Below are 23,275 nucleotides of genomic sequence, written 5' to 3'. Positions count from 1 at the left end.
CTTAGATAATGGAGATTTAATCTAGCATGCATGCTAGGAGAGGAAGGGAATGAGAAGTCAATAAATAGAGAACAAAAATACATGAATGAACAGTTCAGCACGGAAAATGTGTATGGGCTTGAGTTAAGCCAGTGCCGAGCCTGGGAGAAAGAATAAGACAAAGAAGAAGATTAAGGCTAAGTCTCCTTATTGCTCATGGCATCTGAAGAATGTGTAAGATGATGGATGCGTTAATTTGCTCACTGCATCTCAGTAGCTGAAATAGTCAGTAGGTGGGCTGAGCCATAAACCAAAATATGCCCAGCATGTGAGAGAGGCTGAGCAGGCAGCTTCAAGATTATATGGGAGAAGGGAACAATGTCAGCTGCCCAACAGGAAAACATGGAATAATACCTTGAAGATAAATACTGGAAAAAAAATCTACCTAATACTTCTTGCTCTGTGGTTTTTATATGAATTTTATGTTATTGCTGTGCTTGTTCAATAAAAATATATTTAACATTTTATCTTCAGGATCAATAGCACATATAACAACAAGGATGAATATACCAAGTTTAGGGTACATGGTCAATGCATTCTTAAAAGAGAGTTTTCCCTAATTATAGACTATACTTTGTGAAATAACAAATAAACTATTATTTTACTAACTCCCCATATCCATGTTTACTCATGTTCACTGCCAGAATGGGGTAATTGTGTTTTATGTGAGACTGTTATTAAAACTTAGAGCATCCCCAGAGATCTTTGAAAATTGAGGTTTACGTGTGTTAGCAAACAGCTCGCAATCACATTTAATGTATACATAAATCATCCTAGAAAGTAAACCAACAGAGACAAATGATTTGGTGTTGATGAGATTCATTAAATTTCTCATGAAGATAATATAAAAAGAATTTGACAAATGATCCATAGACAGCACAAATGAGCAAGCTGCAAGGAATTACTGGATTTCTCCACCTTCACACTGAAATCCTAGAAGGATCATACCAAATTAAAAACATAAATTCGTATTCAGGTACCTAACGCACTGACTTTTCCAATGGGCTACAGACTGTCACCACCCACTGATTTCAAAAGGAATTACGGGTGATCAAATTTGGATTTTGAAATAGAGGTAGGAAGGTTAAGCATGGCATCTCTCGCACAGGGCATCAGCCATGGTGGGATTCCAGCCCAGCAGAGTTGAAAAGCCTTGCTCAAGGGGAGTTTTGCATTTTGGAAGTGAGGACAGTATCTGTGTACAGCTGTGGAGGAAGGAGCATTTACCAAAAGCTAAGGATTTTTTAAAATTTGTAGGTGCATGGAGAATGAAGAGGGCTGTCGAGGGCATTTGTTTTATACTGAACATGAGTGGGATGGAAAGCGGTGTAAACACAGGTGAGAGCTTCTCCCGCAGCCCGATCGCCCTGCACAGCTGGGGCTCTGCCTGGGGTGAGGGCAGCCCGGGTGGCGGTGGGGGGCCGATGACAAGGCAGCCGGGGCAACCTGTGCTGCAGGCACGGCCATGCTTGTGGGCAGGCGAGGGCTGGGGGTGCCTCGTCCCCACTCCCGGGGCTCCAGCTCTGTTTGTTGGGGGGGAAGGGATTTCCGGAGCAGCACCAGGCAGCGCTTCCAGACAGATGCTTGAGAATAAGCAGCCTTCCTGCTGCAAGAAGGCAGGTGTCAGCTCCCTCAGCAAACAAGCTGGGGCCTGATCCTGGAGACTGTGCTTTCCCACTGAGACCCACAGGGAAAGATACACATTGTGCATGGGGATTTTTCCACCCCAGTCAAGGGCACAACCCCACATTTACCCTAGAGCTAGAGAGCACAAAATCTGTGGCTTCATTCTCCTTTCTTTTTCAACAGTTTGTTTTTTACAGGAGAGCTCCTGATCTGCAGGACACTGTATGCAGACTGTCAAAAGTAAAACAGTGTGTTACACCTCTGGGATATCCCTGCTTTCGCACGGTAAAGGGGCTCAGCCACGTGTATTCAAATGGTGCATATATATATATATATATACACACATATATACACATGCACACATATGTACATATATACACACATATACATATGTCCACAACCATAAGGAGACAATTCCAACAGCTTTCACTACTGGTTCACCACTCCTTCCAACCAAGTCATTACAGTTTCACCACAGTCTTCAGTAAGAGTAGAAAATCCAGCAGCAGGACCTCAAAAATGCTACCCAAAATATCCTTACACCTCACCAAGTCTCAGTAACAGAGTCATTCAGAGTCACAGTGCCCTGCAATATCCCTACCCAACCCCCCCGATGCATGCAATGCAAAATCTGGCTTGTTTTACTGTAACTGTGCACTGGGTAAACTGTGTTAAATTTGGCTCTGTCAATACCGCACCTACACAACTAGAATAAAGAGCTTCAGTGGTTGGGCTCAGCCCTTTCTCAAAACTTAATGCTCTGTGATGAGACAGAGAGAGAGAGAGGTTACTCAATAAGCTTAAACCCTTGAGAGAGAGAAAAATGTACTGAACAGTAGTTCATATTGTTACTAATTTTAGTGTTGCACCTGAATTTCTTTTCAGATTGTTTCCCAGGAAGAGTGACAAGAGCAGCAATGTGGTTTCAGCCCCTGAGGTGAAACTATTTGTTCAGAAACCTGGCACAGGCGATGCCTGTTTTGCTACCCTACTTTCTTCTGGATCCCTAGCAGCAAGAGTGCCGCTCCTCCGGCAGAGCACTGTTAGTGCAGTGAAGAGATCTGAAGAACCTCACCGATGCATGTGTGCAAAGCACCTCCAAGGTGCGCAGGGCTCTGGGTGGCTGGGGATGCTGGCTTAGTTATCTCCTAGGGTTGCTGCCTACTTTCCCAGTGCTGGAGAGCTAGTCAGATTTGCCATGCCCGTGCTGGGGCTACCCAAGAGGTACAGCCTGCTGAAATCTCACTACAGCGCCAAGGATTTACGAGCTGACTGTGGGGGAGGCAGGTGGCTCTTTTGCTGAAGGGATCCCGCAGCAGGAATGGCAGCTCCTCCGTTCATGCAGAAAGACCAGTGGCATGCAGTGGCAGAAGGCAGGTGATCCTGCCATCTAGGTGGAAACGTTTTTCATCCCATTGTAAATCATCCGTGCTTGTTCATTTAGTAGTGCTGGGCTAGAATGAGCAGCTCTAGTTGCTGCACGAGGGCATGGGAGAGGCACGAGATGTGTTGTGAAGACTGTAAGGCAGCTACTAAGATTCAGTCAGGATCATACATCCTCATACTGAGGATGACGGGGACATCAGCATGATTTGTATCAAGTCTAATGGTAAAATCAATTAATTAATTCTCGGAGAAGCATAAGATAACAAAATTGCATCAACAAATCTTGTCTGGTCAGTGTTGTTTGCATCTTTAATTGCGAGGAAAAGGGAGCGCACCAGACCATGGGAGTGGTTACAAACCGCATCCCTGTGGAGAAGGCATTGACCAGGTAAGCATGCACTAAACCAGGACACGTCTTTCAGCATTTTGTCAAGCATGGAGGGACCGAGTTCAAAGCCTTGGGTGAGCTGAGTCCGTGCTAATGAGCTTATCTGCAGGAGCAGGTTAGATCAGCCATGATAAACCTAATTAAGACGGGCTTGCATCTCACCTGCTGCTGCCAGCCCTGCAATATGCTCGGCATATCTGTGAGGATGGATCTGCTCAGGCTTCACGTCTGAGAGAGAAGAGAGGCTCCTGAGGAGGGGAAGCGTCTGCTGGAAACCACATGTAGATGTTTATGCCTGTTTGCAGGGCAGGGCACATGTCTCAGCCCTTTTGTGGATCTGACACCATGACAAGCCCTACCGCTCAGGAAGGAGCACCATTCAGCATCACTGAAAATCAGTACCAGCACCCCTAAACTCCAGTAATTTAGTTAAATTAATTATTAAAGATTACAGAAAATAACACTAGCGAGGAATCAGCGGGGTTTGCTGATGACTCTCTTTCAATTTGGTTCATAAATGTTGCTGGGGAGCTGGCAGACAATTTCAGGTGACTTACACTAGTCCAGATTCTCATCTTCACCGACCCCAGAGCTGTGCCGACATGAGATATTTTTGGTTTGAAAAGAGTGTAAATGAATTGAGAGTTTGGCTTATGGGGTGAGGACTGGATAACATGATGACAGAAGGGCTTTATAAACATGTATTATTCAAAATCTCTTCTGCAAATGCGAATACGCCTAGGCAATTATCTCACTTTGGCTGCAGATGGGCAATTTTGATGCAATTATTATGCACCTTCAGTACTACAAAGCTTTCAGTGCCATTCCTTTTGAAAACGTCTGAATTAAACAGAATGACAAAACTAATGAACTATTGCATCTTTTTCCTGTCAGCTGCACAACATCTAGTAGGTGCCATCAGCACGCTTCATGGTGGTTACGGCTCTTAGCCCAAAGGCATGCAAATGCCAAACGCCTGCTGAAGGCAAACCCGTCTGCAGCCTTCAGTAGCCGAGCTACTTGAGGAAGGATGATTTGCCATTGCACATTTGGATCATGACATTAGATTGATACCAGGACGTTATTTGTCACCTCTCTTTCAAATTTCCCTAACGAGATGTTTCTACATGTGCCTAAAATCTGTGGTTATTTACTGTTCTGCACTAGACAAGGGCTTTTGGGTAATGAGACTCCAGATACCAGCAGTGTAATAGTGGAAAGTGTCTGAAGCCACAGTGACAAAGAGAACAGTTTGTTTTTAGCACAATTGCTATGGAGGAAACCCACTTGTCTCCAGTTTCTCGAAAGTACTTGTCTCTGGCTTCTTGCAGCAAACATATCCGGGAAGCCAGCTGTTATTTTTTTTTAATCCTTAAAACAAAACAAAGCTCAAGAAATATAAAGCAGCGGACAACATTTTTCAACTTGCCAGCCAAAAGTAAGGTCCGCAATTAACTATACATATAACTGGTAAGATTTTCAAGAGGAATGTCCTCATTATGATTCCTGTTTATCTAAAAATAAAGCCAATTTGATGCTCACTTTTGAAAAGATCCCAAGAAAATATCTTTAGCAGTTTGGTATATTTTATTTGTACATTCATTCATGTTAAGAAACAAATCTGTTAACACATGAAATAGCTGTTGCTGGTATGATTAAATCTTCCCTAGACACTCCTGAGGGACTTGTCTGGACCCCTATAACTTGGACAGCTCTGTGGCTGCTGAGCTCTGGAATATCCCACACTAAGAACTTGCAGCCAGCCACAGGACTCAACACATCAGCAATACTACGCTAGGCACGCTGTCCATTAAAACCATGTAGGATTTACTGATTTAGCTTAGCTTGTAGAAGAGCTAAAAGAACTAGATCGTTCATGTGAGCGTTAGGTTTTAGCAGAGCTCACGCAATCTGCTCCCACAACAGGCCACGTTTGCCCCACCATCTCTGACTCCCAAGCATGCACTAACCACTCTTTCAGGCTCCTCTCGTTTTTCAGACTCCTGACAGCTCAGTTGCACACTGTTAGAAAGCTCCTCCCTTGTTTCAAACACCTCACTCACTCTGTTTGATGCCACCTAGCTCTTTCCTCACCTTCTCTAATCCATACCTGATTTAGCTGACCTTTATCATATTCCCCTACAGTTAATCCCTTCTACATGATGAAGAGTACAACTCTACTAAAAAAGCCATGTGGAACATGGTAAGGCAGAAAGTAATGGCGTTATAGGAATTACCTGGAACTACAGAAGAGCATGGTTGTTTAAGTTGTTTGAAAAATCTGTGAAATCAATAGAGCTCTTCGTTAAATGCTAGAAGACTCTCAGAGGGTTGGCCTTAATTGCTAAAAATTTCATGAGCAAGCGCAGGTCTGCAGGTATGTTAATGGAAGGCAGCTGACCATTTGGCTGTATGTCACTGTATCTTCTTCTGGGATACTGTTTTTCAACATTAAGTTTTTCTACGTCAGTTCTCCAGAATCAAAAGACACTTCTTAAAAAATAATGTGAGGGAGTAGGGTGAATTTCAGCCTGGTCAAAGCCTGAGTTCCCCTCTGAAAGAAGGCAAGATGAAACATACCTAAATAGCTATTAACTTGATATTTTTAATATTCACTGAGCCAGACCTTTCTCTGATAGGAATCAGCACACTGTCATGGGACTTAGTGGAGCTGTGCCAGCTACGGTCAAGTGCTGATTGGACCCATCACATTTAATATAGAGAACTTCATGAAATACTGAAAATGCTAGATGAAGATTTGTTTGATTATTAAAAATAAGTTAAGCAGAAACACTTTATAGTGGGTTAACACTGTATTTTTTTTTTTATTTCAAGGTTAATAAAAAACAAATCAAATCCTCGGGGTTTGAATCAACATGTTCTTGCCTGAGGACTGACAAATATTTAAGGTGGCTCCGGCAAAAAGGGGCAAACTGCAGCAGAACAGGTACCATTCATGCCAACACATTCTGGTACGTGTAATTTTGGGGTATCTAGAGACAGCACATTAAAAGATGCAATAAAGTGCACGTAAATCTAAATAATGATCGTTATGTCTCATTCAGTGTCTGCAGATCACTAACCATTAACAAAATAAAAAAGTAGATATGATGTGGCTCTGTGCTGAGCACGTTGGACTAAAGACCTCCCTCCCCAGGTTCCCAGCAGCCAGAATTATGCTGTGTTTCTATGACCTGATGTTCAGGATATCATGGTGAGATGGTCTAACAACAGCACCTTTTGTTAGATGGTGAAAATATCAGAGAGCATCACAGAGCTGTAGCTTCATTTTTATTCTAGGTACTATTATGAGGTACTGAAAGTAGAGGTGCAATTCTTGCTATTTTCTAGTGTGCTATTAAATAGGAGAGCTTTTCATAGCTGAAAAATCATCTTTCTGTACTGGGAAATCTATATGTACTCCAGCTGAAAGCATAATAAGCCAGACTAGTGAAGAAAGCTGTAGGTTCAGTGCCGAAAAAGCAGGATACAATTTTCAGTTGGCCTGGCTGCCCTTTACAATAGATACAGTGAAGAGAATTAAGTTAAAAAAACCCCAGTATTTTGGTGAAGCAAAACATTTTTTAGATGCAATGCCAGGGCAAATACCAGATGACAAAGAGGAACAGAGTCCCCCTGTAGTGAATGGACCTGGGCTCATACCATCCAAGGGCGCTCCGTGTTAGCAACGTACTACATGAAGGTTAATACCGCTCTGTCACTGACGGGACATTCGCGGTGACTTGAGATCCCTGGGGTTTAACATTTGCGTCTGCTGAAAGAGATGGGGATGCCATCCCTCACGTAAGGCTTCCAGAGGCCCATTCCCCTGTGGGAGTCTGAACGTTTTACCAAGGCAGTGGACAGTTTTCAAAGATATGAAGGAAACGTTGCAGCAGTCTCTACGCGCTCACAAAATAAGCAGCTTCAGCAAACAAGTAAACAATCCCCCAGCTCCAAAGAGAAGGAATGCAATTTATAAATTAACAAGCCATGAGCAAATGAAACCAGCTCCACGTGAGGAAGCACTCAGTTGGAGATACGGGGAACAGGGAACAGGTAAGGCGGCCACAGCAGACTTGGTTAGTGTAGGCTTGCTGAGGATGAGACACCCAAATTATGTGGCAATGACCATAAAGGCCATAAAGTAAATGAGGCTCTTGCCTTTAACCTGGCTGAGTTTTAGCCCTGACGCCAAGGACTGACAAGCAGACCAACAGGAGGGTTGTTTCTTTTTCACAGCTAGGCTGAAGAGAAGTGGTCTTCACTAACTACCAGCCAAAGCAGGCGAACGAGGCAAACCAGATTTTGTTTGTCTGCTCCATTTCAGATCGGATTCTCTGGAGGGAAGCTACCATTTAGAAAGGCGTTTTAGCACTGGAAGCACACAGAAATGGTTGTATATGGGTGTGCGAGTACATATATGAACCTGTCTAGTCATCAGCTCATGTCTTATCTTTGTTTCCCTCCAAAAAAATCTATGGATGTTCACAGACAACATTATTTAACTGCTCAACAGGGTTTTTCAATTTCTGAAGCCCTGTCCATGTACCTGTGCTACTGCCAACCTTCACCTTTGGCTATTTCTCCTTTTTTACCAGCTATAGCTTTGACTAACAAGCAAGGGTGGCCAGCTCCTGCAGACCCGCACTGAACAGGATCTTCTGCTAGGTACTTGTGCATTTATATGAGGCTGCCTTTTTATACAAACACGAACGATCCTGGGAAATCTGGACACAGTCCATAACCACTAGGCAGCTGGACAAAAAGGTTTTTTCCACTTCTGTAGCACTGTCAGCCTCCAACGCTTCTCACTGTATCGCCCGTCTTTATTGAGAGCTGTTAATTATAGCTATGAAGTCCGTTACCATACAGGCACTTTCCTTTTTTAAAGCAGCTTTAAAGGTAGCTGCCTTCAAGATATTTTGACACAGATCTGGGCTGAAAAAAAATGTAGAATTCCTTATCACTCCCTCCTGAGTTTTGTTGTTGTTTATGTTGCTGTTGTAAACAACATGGGAGAACATGTCTAGGATAATCTCCATTTAATGAGTTTGTGCACCGGGTGTCAAGATACTCGATACGATGACCGAGGTAAAACACTGCCTGCAAAAGGACCAGCTGTGAACTCTGTCTTTTTTCATGGTACGATGACTGGAAAAACAGCATATCCATGTTCACCTCAGCTTTCTGCTGCTTTCCCCACACAGTAAACATGATCATACACTCTTTTCCCAGTCCCTTTTTTCCTCTGCCAGCCATAAAATGCAGTTACTTTTCTGTTTGTGCGTGCAGGTCATGCCTGGAGGCACAGAAGGGAGGAGGTGACCCCTGAGGTCCCTTCAACCTGGCTTCCTTTGGCTCCACAGTCTCAGTCAGTGCAGAGGGATCAGCATGGGTAGGAGCAGTACAGGTGGATTTGCTCTTGAGGTCACCTGGGAAAAGCCTAGCAGCATGGAAGCTTGGCAGCTACTAACCAGAGGAAGAGCCAGCTAATGAAGTCCAGTTTAAGTACTGACCAGAGATCATTCAGTGCTGCAAGACACGACATTTTTTCCAAGCAAAAGCCATTACAGAAACACATTGTTTCATGGCACATGCCCTGTCTGCAGGTAACAAGAACAATTACTTCTCTTTCTAGTCCTTGCCTCAAGCACCGTTACCTCATAGGAGGCACATAATGTAATTATTTTAGAGCACCTGTTCAAGCCACAGCAGAGAAGACAAAAGTAATGGAACAACAAGACAGAATTACTGGACACCAATTAATTCAGTCATCCTTGGAATGATTTTGCAAGCCAGGCTCAAGATTAAAGAACATGTGTTTCTCCTGATCAGGTAGTACCCAATTTTTATTCTCAATTAGCATTCCACAAAGGTCCAAAAGCCCAGAAGAGGTGATCCTCAACAGATGAAGGATCTTCAGATTACAAGGAAGTTTTTCACCAGGCATGAATGTTAAGCTCTTTTCAGAAAATTACGGTCCGAAATACAAATGCAATCTCCAAGTATAAACTGGGAGGCTAAATTAAAAAGGACTGGTTTCCTAAAGAAGGAACCACGATTGTTTTCTCACAGAAGCTAAGACATGAGCTTTCAAAGGCAGTGTTAGCTACCCGAATAGAAGGAATTAGCAAACTAGTCAAACAGAAGTTTAAAGACATTCTCTTAAAGGTGTTTTCAGGAGATGTAAAAGCTGGGGTAGCTTTAGAAAGGGAGGTAAACATATAAATGCCACCTTATGTGCCCGAGACCCACGTGCAGGCTTCGCATTGTGAGAGCTACCTCCAGAGAAGTTAGGACTCGGGCATTAATTTTGGGGTGTTCTGCCAGCCACTCACATCCTCAGTCCCATGTAGGTACCAAGCTCCCATACCATGCATCTGAGGAACAGAAAATGGGTCCAGGAGCAGTTTTTTAAGCTTTCCAATGGAAAACATCAAGAGGGAGTGCCAGCTCAAGTCTGGCTAGGCACTTAACTCTGGGATGGTGGAGGGCTCCCACTAACAGCTAAAGTTTGGCAAACAGACTTCCTCTGTCTTCTCAGCCTTTCCCGCTGTTTACCTTACATGCCTCACTTTGTGCCTCCTCTGTAGGTGTTTGCTCTCCCCATGCATTTTAGGAGGCAACTGGGCATTCAGCTCCAAGTTGGTAGTGCTGGAATATGCAATGTGGCACTGAGGAGCCAGCTGTGGCAAATTTCCTTGCTAATCTAACCCTCGGTACTGTCTTCAGTGTCTATAAAAGACATACCTGAACAGGAGGCTACTCTAGAAATACTCTGGAGCTGGAGGACTACCTATTTTCTCAAGAACAGGCAGCCTGTAGAGCATGTTTTTGACAGCTGGCTGAGCAAATTTTGTTTCAGGAGCCACAAAGAGCAGGAAACCGTGACACTAATCTTTAATCGCCTAAGAAAACAAGTCTCCCCAAGGAAGCAGCTGAAATGACAACTTACGTGATAATCTGGCAGTAATGCAGCATAGCTGTATTATGTCAAGGCAGCAGCGAGGAGCCACCTCCAGAACTCCCATGGGGTAACGCACCCCTAGCCCATGTCCCACGGGGACACACTTTCCTTTTCAAAAGGAAAGAGACAGCAGCTACCACAGGTTTCATCAGGAAGAGGTCATTATTTAACTGTGAGAAACAGAAGTTAACAACAGCATCACCCTCAGCTCTGTGGCTTGGGCTTCGGCTGATCTAAGCCCAAATGAATGCCCCATGCCCCAGCTTTGATGCTGTACGCACAGCAAGTTGGACATCGGATAGATGCCCATCAGCACTGCCCCGACCACAAACACCACGTTGTTCCAGCAGAAGGCTTCACGACTACTGCTACGTGCTAATAGTACAATTTGGCCTTGTCTTCAGCTAGAACCCCTGGAAGAAAAGTGCAGATTCAGTGAAAACAGTCTGAGAAGTGATACCGTGGCCCATCAATAACACATCACCACCAACAGTTCAGACATCTGCAGGAGAGATATAGATGACCATGAGTATGATAAACCTCTTGCACAATATCCACATCTTCTTTTAATTAATCGCTTCGATACCAAGCGCAAAGGTAAACTCTGACAGACTGCTGTAGAGATCAAACTGCTGTAATTTGGAGTTCCTCCTGGCTTGTATCTGTCTAACTCAGGTAAGAATCAGATGCTATATCTTTTAATTTCAAGGGTTCTTTTTGTTCTCTGGTTGTCGGGTTTTTTTCCCCCCAACAAGCCAATGGGAACTTGAATTGTAAAGTGATTTTATTTTGAGGAACACAAAGTAAATAGGTATTATTTTAAGATTAATGTACTGAATTAGACAAATAGTGTTTATAAACCGAAGTTTTTTGAAAGAAAACATGCTTCATTGTGTGACATCTGCTAAAAACATTTGCATTCATCATGTCTTGATGCCTTCGTAGCTTATTTATGACTCTGTTAATGCTGTCTGCTCTGGTGGTGAAGCTCCCACCTAAGTAGTAATATAAATCAGCAGGATACCAAAAGTCAACCACACTGCAACATTTTAATGCTGCTGGGTAAGAGAGACTCATGAATACAAAATGCTGAAAATCAATAGCAAAAAAGCATCCAGTGATGCCAAATCAGGCTCTGACCTTCTTCCCCCTTAGAGTTTCATCGTGGCCAGGCGGTTGGTTACCAGCACAGCACGCCCGGGTTCTCTGCCTGCTGCAGAGGAGGAGGGCAGTGCCCATGGTATGGTGAGTTGCACTTTCACATGAGTCAGGATCAAACTAATGGACTCAACTCCTAGAACTACTGGGGATGTCAGGCTAGTGCCTCGTCTCCTCCATGCTAGCAGAAATACATGTGAAACATTTAGAAACTGGCCCACATTCTCCTGGACATCATGTGAAGCTATGGCACTGATAACTTCTGGCTGCTGAAGAGCTAAGTCTCAATTCTGAGCCCATATGCATATAAAGCAAAAGTGACTCTTGTGAAGTTAATACGTTGGTAAATCGGAGTAAGTGATATCTACTACATTAGTCCTCTACCATTATTGCCCCCAGTATTTTGGTTCAGTTTCAAAGAAATAACTATACTTTGGTGCTACCCTTGACTTTTTTCTTTCTTTTCAAAGAAAAATCTTCAAATTCTGAAAGATTAGTGGCAGCTAATTTGGGGGCAGTATCGAGACAAAACTCTGATTCAGTGAAAGAGAACATGTTAAAACATGTTCAAGTGTGGTTGTAGATCAGTGCAGGTATGTGCGACGATTCTTTCATTCGCCCAACACATCAGCTCTAGTCGAGGTTATGGAAGAGATTTAGTTTTAGCTTTTGGTGTTTTCTTTAGCCCTAATGCTTTATGAAATAAAAATCAAGATCTAAATGATAAACAAAGAAATAAATAATCATGCAAACCATTCTGGAAAGTCCTGCCCTTTCCTTCTCAAAAAAACATTAGATAAGACCGTACCGTCAAAATAAGGAAGCCTTCTGAGGTATTCTCCTACTAAAATGTGAACACAGTCCTCCGTTACTCCCCCAGTTGCCACACACAGAGTGAATCTTTATAAAAGGTGTGGTTTGTCCTGCCTAGAGATACACAAAGCTAACCAATATCTTACAGAGATTTTATTTTAATCTTTCATGTAGCCAGGGAGCTTTAAGCTCTAGTGCTTTTAATTTATGTTACCTCATAAATTAATAATGTAGGTATGACGGAGGGTAGCTCATCAGATTAAATGTGTCATTTTATAAAGCAGTTTGGAAGCAAAAAGTATGAAGCCAAAATGAAGTAGTCTTAAATGATCCATTAGGCACATAAATCATTACATGTGTTATTTCTGGGCTGGACAGTGGTTGAAGTGAATGATAATTTAGTTACTGTAATTTTATTTTAAGCTAGTGAGCACTTGCACAAGAAGTAAGACGCTGACCCTGGCGTGCTCTTCAGTGGCTTGCAGAGCTCTCTGCGTCACTCCCCACGCATGCAGTCCTGTGCCAAGGGTGGTGGCATCCTTGGTAGCGAGAGTGGACAAGTTCTCCCTGAGCAGTCTACACTTGGGCACAACTCTGGCATTTGATGGAGCTGCACAGGGAGCCTAGAGCAGTTCGGACGTGAATGCATAAGTTTTGGTTTGCTCTGAAGAGTGACTCTCTCCCCATGCTGTGGACACAACTGATAGTCTACTTCAGCTTAAATAGAAAGGTAGCATGCAACATGGGTCAATCAGAAATCCTTAATATTTTGTATTATGGCCTAATACTCAAAATCTTATAAAGAAACTGAATAAACCTGCTCTTAAATTTAATGTGCTACTATAAAATTTTGGTGGCAAATCTATTACAATTACATGTACTATAAAATGGGAAAAAAAATCTGTGCAGCTTTAAACTGGTTTGTGTCCACGACAGGTATGTTCTTTTGTGAGACTACAAAACATACAAATTCATATATTTACGGCACAGTATATGTACATACTGGTACAATACAATTGGACTTTAAAACCATAATAAACCATATAACCTGTATAGGAGGGACTATATATCTATTCACTGTTCCTACATTTTATGATCCCTCTTTTGTATATTTTTTCCTAATGGTTGCTGTTCTTTACGTGCTCTTTAGCTGTATAGCGAGGTACGCCGAAGCACGTCTGCTGGCTCAGGCCCCGCGAAGCAGCCCACGGAGGAAGGGCGGTGAGAAGGCACTGCCTGCGCCGCGGTGAGGGGAGGCTGAGCTGCCCAGCCCTGCTGAGGAGGAGGCGGCCGCGCAGGTGTCCTTGGGGAGCTTTGCTGCCAAAAAAATTAGGTGCCTGTGGATTGTAGCAACCTGAGTAGGCAAGACCTGAGAATCCCTTCCTTTACTACCTCACTGCTAAGGTGACTTAGATGTCATATTACCACCTTCTCCCACTACCACCTTTTCATTTATCTCACTGCAAATTCCTGCCAGGGAGCTTAGATAGTATATAAAATATAAATGAAGGTGACGGATAAAAGAAGAAGCAAGTGATTAAGCAAGTTGCTTGTTAGTTCCAGGTCAGAATTGTCTTATTTTAACTATCCAGAAGCCCATGTGATGCCTCCCTAACATGTCCAACTGTGCCTGGAGTGCAAGCTTTCCTGAAGATGGTAATGTCTCACATAGAGCTGCAAAGTCTCTGTATCTCTCTCTCTTTATATGCATATATATATAATATGCAAAAAGGGGGAATAATTAAGAGGGGATGCTGGACCTCGATGCTTGGGTTTTCAGAAGTATGTGCATGTGACATCTCAGCCATAATGGAGCAGGCAGATGAACAGTAATTCTTTTTACAGTAATTCTTAGTGCAGGACCACTGAAAGGTCTCAGTGTAGATAGTGGACATGCTGAAGCAGACACTACATTTACACATGGTAAGGGACAGTCCTCCCTCTGAAGGACTGTCTCATCCAAACGAACAGAGAATATAAGGAAATCAGGTCTGTAGCGACTCTCTCAAAGCCACAAAACAAATCTGCAGCAAAGCTAGGAACCAAAGCCATATCTCCAAATGCCCAAGACTATCCTGACACTAATAAAAAACTCTGCAAATTAACCTTATTCAGTCTGCTGGTCAGACACACAAATGCACGTATGTTACTAATACTAAGCCTGCTGCAAGCTTACTTGTAATGATGTCCCCCTGCATCCCAAACAGGCTGCAGGGCTTGCACCTGCTCTTCAAGTCAGCCATCATTTAATTAAATGGAAAACATAAAACTACCAACCATATCAATTAACTGCAGCAACAAAGAGTATAATGCTCCGGGTTTAACCCCAGGGATCTGGCGAACCACAACTGCTCACCCCAGAATTCAGCAGTATTTAAAACATTATCTGAGAGCAGCTGGAAAGAAAAATACTTAAAACCCAAAGAAACGAAAAGGTAGTTGTTTTGGGCTAGCATTTGTTGGTTTTTTTAGATTAAACTGTTGCTTTCTCTAACCTCCATGCTTCTCATCTCTGAAGCAACCATGTTTGCTGTGGAGTAAACAACAAATACAAACTGAACACTGAAGTGCAGGTAACATGGCATCTTATGAAAATGCCTTTAAAATTTCTGGATACTGCTCTAGAACCTGCAGTGAACAGTGAAATTCCTTTATCTGCAGCCCCTGAATGACTTAGAAGGTGAAGAACCTGTAGCGATGGCTAAGCAGCACGATTTCAGCATTTATGACCCTAACCCTAGTCATCTGAGGTAGAGCATTGCCTGAGTACCCTGGGTTAATTTCTTGGATTTTTTCCTATAGTGAGTTTCCACCTTGCTGCTGCACAGCTGGAAACTGGGAAGTGTGTGCTTCTTACTGTTTACTCTCCCAGCTACGTCATTAAAAGGCTGTGAGCCCCACAGTGTAACAGAAGGGGAAAATGTTGTTCACATCCTTCCATGTATTGGGGAAGCTCTCTGACATGGGACATCTTGATGGCTGAGTCATCCCATCTGTCCCAGACACCTCTCCGGCCAAAATGAGATGAGATGAAGGAGCGCTCACCAAGAGGCAGTCCTTCAAGCAGCCAGAGCATCCTCAGCCTCTCTCAGAAGATGGGCACTCAGGGTTTTCCATGAGTGCTTCAGGCTTTGTGGGTTTGGCTTGCTGTAAAGACAAGGTGTGCTGAAGACAAAGTGCTGCCTTTGGTTATGACTGCGCTTCCTCCCGGAAATAAACACAACAGCTCGAGTTTAACTGGGATCACAGCTTGGCCTTTGATGTCAGGGGCATAATGCCAGGAAAATACTGCAATACGTTTTACTTGGCTATTCAAGGCACTGCACTAGTCCTGAGTTTGGAAAAGAAAAGCTTACTTAGCTTACTCAGATTGCCATAAAAGTCAGCTGTGGGTAGAGGAAGAAGATACTAATAAAAAAATTATGCTCACAGAGGTTTGAACAGAAAACTCTTGAGAAGCAATTGCAGAAAATGCGGAGTTTCATTGTGTGACTTGTATGTATCGGAAATAAACCTGGATTTCTTACTGTTGGAGTGAAATCGTATTAAGAATAGTAAGATACCACCTAGTACAGGACACAGAATTAATTCAGAACATCCTTTAACAAACCTGAAGAGGAAAGCAAATGCAAGTTGATTTAACTGGCTGATCTGAATAAAATGTCCGCTAGAGGTAGAGCAGCATGCAAGAGCCACAGGAGAAAAAACAAAAGCTCCCATACCTGTATCTTTGCTTTGGAGACTGCTTTTCAGCTGACTTAAAAACATGTCCAAGATAATACAAAGGAAAGAATAAAAAGTTCCAGTTTGTTGCAAACCACGTTAGAGTGAAGGGTGCATCCAATTTCTTAAAGGTCAGTTTTGCTAGCTGGGTTGAACCTGACCAGGAGGAGCAGACACCCAGGACCACGGCCACACCCCAGAAAATCTTCTTGAGTTGTGTCACGGAGCATTTCCAGCAACAGCGGTTCACCCTTCCACCGCCTTCCGCCCCGGCTTGCATCTGTGCTTCGGCTGGGGCTGGAGACTCCCGGGAGCGCTCATCCCCTGGGGAGAAGAAAACACAAGGCTTACTAAGGAAATACAGGCTGCATTTTAGTTTTCAAATCCTAGGCCCTTCCGAAGTCATGTGGAGCTTTACCAGCAAAAAACCCCATCAGATCTTGACACAAAATGTCCTTCATTTTTAGATCATTGCAAAGCCTCTGGTTCAACTGAGGCGTAATTACAATGCAAATAATAATTATCACCTCTACATTTAGAAGCCACTGGGTAAAATGGAAATGAAAATTACATGTTGCTCTGATGTACGTAGAAAGGCTTAACACACCACTTAAACTGATGCTGTTAGGATGTGTAAATGAATGAAAAATACAGCATTGAGTTTAATAAAGCAGCAAAGGGGATTACAACAACACTTGGAATTGTTATTGTCTTGGAAAATGTGGAATTGAGCAGCTTATGGAATATGGTGTTTCTTAAAAGGAGAGAGGTGACAATGTATTTAATCTTGAAGTTAAACATGGTCACTGCAATGTAAGTAGCACGATTCATACGGAACTGGGATCACCGAGTATTTCAGTGATCCCTAGCAAAACAGCTCTCCTGAGGCCGTAACCAGATGGCAAAAATCAGACCAACCCACAGGCTGCCCTGAAGAGCATCTCAGACTAGGCAACCCTAACTTTTTTTAGCTTGAGTCCTGCACCAAATGCGACCCAGCACATGGACTGGAACTTCGCCCCGGTATAACTGAGCCTGGGATGCTGCTGGAAAGCTCAGCTTCACACATGCCTTACTGCTGATCCCAGCGACCAGGATCCCAAAGCAGAGGCGGCTCCTCAGCCATCAGCCGAGCACCCATCAGCCCAGTTACAGACACTATACAAAGCAGGTGATAATTTTTAAAGATGGCATCCACTATATGTCTGGTTTCAAGTCAGCTGCATGACAGCCATCAAAACCTCCTTCAGGCTTATGTTTCCAAAAGCTTGTCTGCTTCACATATTAGAGCACTTGGTTTAATGAAAAGGTAATTTCTCCCCTAAAACACCTTGCCCCTTTACTTACATCCTTAAACATGAATTGTTATAGCCTTGCTGTAGTACCACTATCAGCAGATACTGTATCCAGCTTGCGAATGAATGAGCAAAGTGAGGTTAGGTGATTCAGCTCCTACAGAGATCAAAACGTGCTGGCAGACCTCAGCAGCAGCCCCCTGCCTTCAGGGCTTTCACCTGCCTTCCTTAAATTCACCCCATTTAACACCCGATAAAGCCGTCAGTCAGCCACATGCAACACTCAGCAGTGATTTCTGTTAAAGGCTGACTTCAGTTTAGTTGGTCCATTCACTTGAAGGAGGGTATAATAGTAATTCATGTTGAAAGCCAGGAACCTACAACTTCAAAAGTGTCCAGAGGTGATGGCATGCATTGAAAGGTTAAAAGAGAAATATAAGTACAGCCAGGACAATGAGAGGCTCTATTTAATTGCCAAACATTTATGTATGTTCAAGGCAGACTAAAAGAGATCTGCACATAAGAAGTCCTTCCTTATATTGGTGAGAATCAGTATTTGGAATGGAAAATGTCTTAAAGCTTCTTATTTCAGCTTAACCTAACTTTGTATTTATATGAGCTAAGACATTATTAAAAAAGGTTTATTCTGATGGAGAGAACTGTCTAATTTATCCTTTACATATAAGAAATTGATAAGAAACAGATAAGATCTGAGCTAAGAGTACCATTAGTTTGCCTAGTAAAGCCGTATTTTGTAACAGGAAAAACTGTGTCCTCTGTTTGATATCTTGAAATTGAAAAAGAATGTACAGCAGCAAAGGTATAAACATCTAGTCTTTCTGAGCGGATTTAAGAGAGATGGGGATGTTGCCGATCCCTCCACTTATTTCAGTTTTCAACAGAAGATTGTGTGGGTAGCTTCCCGCGTAATGGGAGATGCACCAGCAGGCCAATGAATTACCCAAAGTTAACGCGGCTTTGTATCAAACACGTAAGGGAAAGGTTACAAGCTACCTGCTAAATGTTAGAAGAAGGTAGAATTGAAAAAAGAGGGCTGCTTGTGAACCCTTAGCTCATTCAAAATCATTTAAATACTTTTTACGTCATTAGGCTTTACATCATTGCTTGTAACTAATGCTTCTTGCCTCACCCGCTGCGCAGACCGGTCAGGGTTCAGCTTACCAAATAACAGTACATTCATTTCTTTTAACTTTGCCACGCAATGGACAGCTGCCAGTGCTTTCTTTGCTATCCACCACACAAGTCCCGCAATGATTACTGAATTTTTCCGTTCCTCTCAAGCTTTTCTACGGGGCGTTGTCACTGAAACACCAAACACTTCGCACACCCTAACTCCAGCGCCCTGCCCACGGACCACAGGGAGAATCGGCACAGAAAAAAGGAATCCAGGCAGCCAGGGTGCCAAGTGAGAGCTTAGGAGGGGTTTGTGCCACTGTGTCAATGCAGGGAAGAGCCTTCCTCCACTCTCAGTTTGCATCTCTGAAACTACTTGGAGAGGCAGGCAAAAATGTTCCTCCTTCTAGAAGACAGCTCGCAGGGTACCCGCTGTCCCTGTCTTCTCTGCCGTTATTCCCCCAGGAAGCAGGAAACCAGGATTTAACCCCCTCCTGCTGAAGATATTTAACACTAGGGAATATGCCTTAAGGCACTAGGGTATATGATATCCCAAGATGAGTCGGTGCTCTGAATGACAATGCTGAAGCTGTGTTATTTTTTCTAAAATAAGAATTGATCACTGAGACAGCAAGGTAACATGTCTGGCCCTCTGGCCCAGCAGTCTTGGCACTCACTGAAAAGGGGGAAAATCACAACTATACCATCTGATGCACCAAACGCTCGACATAAAATAATGCAGTGTTTGGTGGACAGCCCACAACAGACACTGCGGTGAGGATCTCCTCCCCACCAAGGGCTGAAGCCGCCCACCCTGCTCCCCCTTGTACTGTGCATGTACTTATGAGTCTGCAGTTCATTCGGACAGCTTGCATAAATATCACTGCCTTTTAACTCTATTCCGTGGCAATTAGTCCCTATGAAATAAACCTAAACTTCACTGATGTTTTCTCTGCTCCATAGGCAAAATGACTTGTCCAGGTACATTTCATTTTGTGTTAAATACACCAACAGAAACATTCACTTTCAGCAAAAGACAATACTGCATATATCACTTCTAAAGTGATCTTGCAGCTCAGGCTTAAATTTCTAGGGATGCTCATTCTTTGGATGCATTTCCATGCTGGAGAGAGTAAAAACTTATCCCAGGCATGATGGGTTTCATGATGATGGGCCCCATATTTTGGGGTAAAAATCACTGTCCTGGTGATTAACAGTTACAGGCTGAGACTGGTAGTATCTGTCAGTATCTGTAGTATCTGTCAGTGAAACTGTGCTATGCCCTCATGATTTCCTGTGCTGCCGGAGGGCTAGATGTCAAACGGGCACAGCCTTTCCCAGTGGATGTGGCACTTTCCTGGAGGATACCTGGGACATAATCTGCCCCCAAAAGCCAGACTGTCTTTGGAAATGGTGGATGCTACAGATGATATACACCCATGTGGTCTCATCCTCTCATTTACTGTGCTGGGGACTTGGCTGCTAGCTGGCACGCGTAACACCCAGAGCTGTAGCTTTCCCTGCCCAGTCCCTATGTCCCCACGGGGACATTCTCCTCATGCAAACTGCCGGTGCACAGATGGGGTGACATCAAACCCACACATGGATGAGAAGCTCCTCACTCTCTAACACTGCACAAGGGCCAGCTGGCAACAGAATACACAGTAATTTAAAGATGGCAAAATGTATTTTCAGAATGGATAAGGCAGGACATTAAAGAATTTTATTTCTGGACGTCCTCCTCCAGACTTTTAATGGGTTTCTTCCATTGCTCCTTGCAGCAGACTGCTCTGTATGCTACTGTATCCCCCAAAAGATCAAATCAAGATGCTGAGATAGAGGAAAATGCCTATCTTGCTTTTACTAATTTTGGCTTTTCATTCTTCCTTTTGTTCATTCATTTTCCTGTTTCACAAATCCCAACTGGAACCACTCCTCTTCCCTGCCTTTCAGCCCAACCTCTCTCCCGTGGCATTCAGAAGCAAGGGAAGGAAATCACCTCCAATGCAACCGCCAATGCCATTACCCTCAGGGATCCCCAACCCCAGAAAACAGCTGTCCTTATGTTTCCTCCATTACGGGCGAGACCCCTCTCAGCTGACTTCAGATACCTGTGGTAGGGACACTGAGCTACTCACTGAGCTACTCACTCCACGCTCCCGGCTGAGGCCACGGAGAAAAACAGGCACTGGAAGGCACTACACACCCCACGTAAGGCAGATGCCTTAGATGATATGTCCTTTCTTACTGACTACGGATACTTGCACTGGGTTAGAGAAAATCCACCCCAGCAGAGGTAACACCTTTAAATAGCCTGTCCAGACCACTTCAAAAGTGCTTTAAGGCTTAAGACTCCTGTGCACAGCTAGCCAGTTAAAGGCTTACCATAGGACCACACTGTACCTCACTGTCTATGTTAAAAATGTGATACTGTTAAAAACCAAGGGTGGCATTCATTTTCTCAGTTTGAGACATCTGCTGTGCAGACTTGTATATCTGAGACAGTCATTTACACTTTCTGCATAGTTAGTAGACAGAAAAAAGACATTTCCATAGCACGGTTTATCTCCTCCTAAAGTAGACGATTAAAACAAGCCAGATGAATCAGCCTCTCCAAGTGCTTGTTTCTCTCCACCAGCTCTAAACAGTCTGGAGCGACAAGCTCAGCAGTAGGTGTCTCTAGCGTAGGTGTCTGAAGCTGGGTGAGACGAGTCCCACCTCTCCACCGCTGCTGTCAGGAACAGCGAGTAAAGCCACCGCAGACAGCACTGGCTGGCTCAGAGCTGGGCCCCGCCACACAAACATACTTAGCTGTCACAAATGAACTGCTTTAGCTGTTGCCACCGAGTCGGCAAATGAGCGAAAGAAGTACTACAAAAGTGCTGGGTGCCCTTGCTAACCCTTCAGAGTGAGAAAGTGACCCTCACAGACTAAGGTCCTGCCTATTAGGGCCTGAGACATGTGCCTAATGATAATGCACAACTCCGCCAGCTTCTCCAGGCTATGAATGTGCTTCAGTGTAAGCATATTCTTAAACAGCTCTTTAAATCAGGCTTCTGGAAAAAATTCTGACAAAAGGAAGACTCCTCACAGGTCTCTGTGACAATTACAAATGAACCATCCTCAAGGCATTTCCATTTTGCCAGCCTCTCAAACGTTTTGTAGCTGCTTGGGCATTGCACAGAACAAGTTTGTAAAGCTTGCAAAACTATTATATGCTTATCATAAATAGGGGAGAAGGAGCTGAGGCAAGTCCTGTAAGACAGCGCCTGACCCTCAGCGTGGTTAGAGCTCCAGAAACCCGTGACAAGCAGGGAGATGGGGCTGGACACTACACAAGGTAGATTCTCACAACCTTGAACGCTGTGTGACTTCCTCTTCACCCAATAATTACTACACAGAGAGATCAGTGGGAGACCATTAGTTCCAACACAATTACTTACCAGTTACACACATACCTAAGAACACACACAATGACTTCTGGTGGTGGTTTTCCAGACACACAATACTATTTGCCTCAGTAGCAGACTCCCAAACTCCTCAAAGTGTTTTTATCCCATTCCTGTCTACCACACTAGCTATGCATTATTTAACTGTCCAGGATTTTTGAGCTAAGCTGTTAAAAAATACCTGAGGCATCATCCTGTGAGGAGAAGATGAAGTGCCAAATCCACAAAGTGATTTATGTCTCTAATTGCCACTGTAGTTGTCTAAATCTGAAATGATATTTATTCAGATATGTTGCCCAGGCATTTTCTTCACAGTTGGTCAGGTTAAAGAGTGAGGTCTTAGGGACTCATCTGTCGCCTGGCAGATCACCCAGTAGCTAGTGCAGTTTTCTCATGCCATTGTCCACGATGATCTCTCCTTTCGCAAGTCATCCTGATAGCTGGTTTTAAGGAACTGTTCATATTTCATTTTGGAAGCCAGTAATCTCCATGTATCAACCTTTCCAAAGGCCTATGTCTTTGCTGCACAGAACAGTAATGAGAGCACGCACAGCCTAACTTCTGCATCAAGGGACATTCACTCCTACAAATTAGCTTTAGCTTTGCCAAGGCTGCTTGCACCAGCTGTATCCTCCTCCCAACCCCACTAGAGCTCTTCAGATGCCAAAGAATCTGTTCCTGCACATGCCTAAGCACCATGACTCCTAAGCAGGTTTGTGCCTCTCTTACACCCAGACCCTGTCAGGATTCAAAGACACCTTTGAGAGTTTCCATCTCTCATTTTAAGAGTCATCTCCAAGAAATACTTCCATTCTGTATTTGAAGTAGTCATTGGAACAAGGCCTAGAGCCTCACTTCTCCTCTGGGCAAATGACCTCCTCACTTCACGCTTTCCCAATAAATAAGTGTGTTTCCTATTCTGAGCAGACCAGCTTTGCTGATATCTGGGTTCCCCTGGCCTTGGAAGGTCTGCGGATTAGAGCACCCACTTGGACAGACGGGATCCCTGCTCCTTCTAGCACAGGGGGTGGGAGGCGGCTCTATGCACTGAGCTACTGAAGAGGAGCACACGCTCCACCTCCACTTTTAGAAGGAAAGGGTTCAGCCACTTAGCTGCCAACTCAACTCTGAAACAGAGTGGTAAGTGCTAGAGAGAGTGAGCAATAGTGAGGAACGGGCATCTTAGCACGGCAAAAAGCACAGGGCTCTGCTCAGCGCTACCTACCAGGCAAGCCAGATGATTCATCCTGCAGCCTCACCGCTGCCCTTTGGCAGGGGTCAACAGGCACATTGA

General features: G+C 43.9%; 1 protein-coding gene across 2 annotated transcripts in view; it reads right to left on the bottom strand.

Annotated features, from left to right (window-relative positions):
* Nucleotides 1-23,275, bottom strand: part of SLC35F3 (solute carrier family 35 member F3) — a 190,537-nt gene that overhangs the window by 31,715 nt on the left and 135,547 nt on the right. For both annotated transcript variants that reach the window (XM_072857986.1, XM_072857987.1), the window contains one exon: nt 16,103-16,427. In XM_072857986.1, the coding sequence (XP_072714087.1) occupies nt 16,103-16,427 (325 nt within the window). The remainder of the gene's footprint in view (nt 1-16,102; nt 16,428-23,275) is intronic.

This window comes from Ciconia boyciana, chromosome 3 (genome assembly GCF_034638445.1).
Source record: "Ciconia boyciana chromosome 3, ASM3463844v1, whole genome shotgun sequence".
Classification (NCBI taxonomy): Eukaryota; Metazoa; Chordata; class Aves; order Ciconiiformes; family Ciconiidae; genus Ciconia; species Ciconia boyciana.
This window is presented reverse-complemented; position numbering and strand designations above follow the sequence as displayed.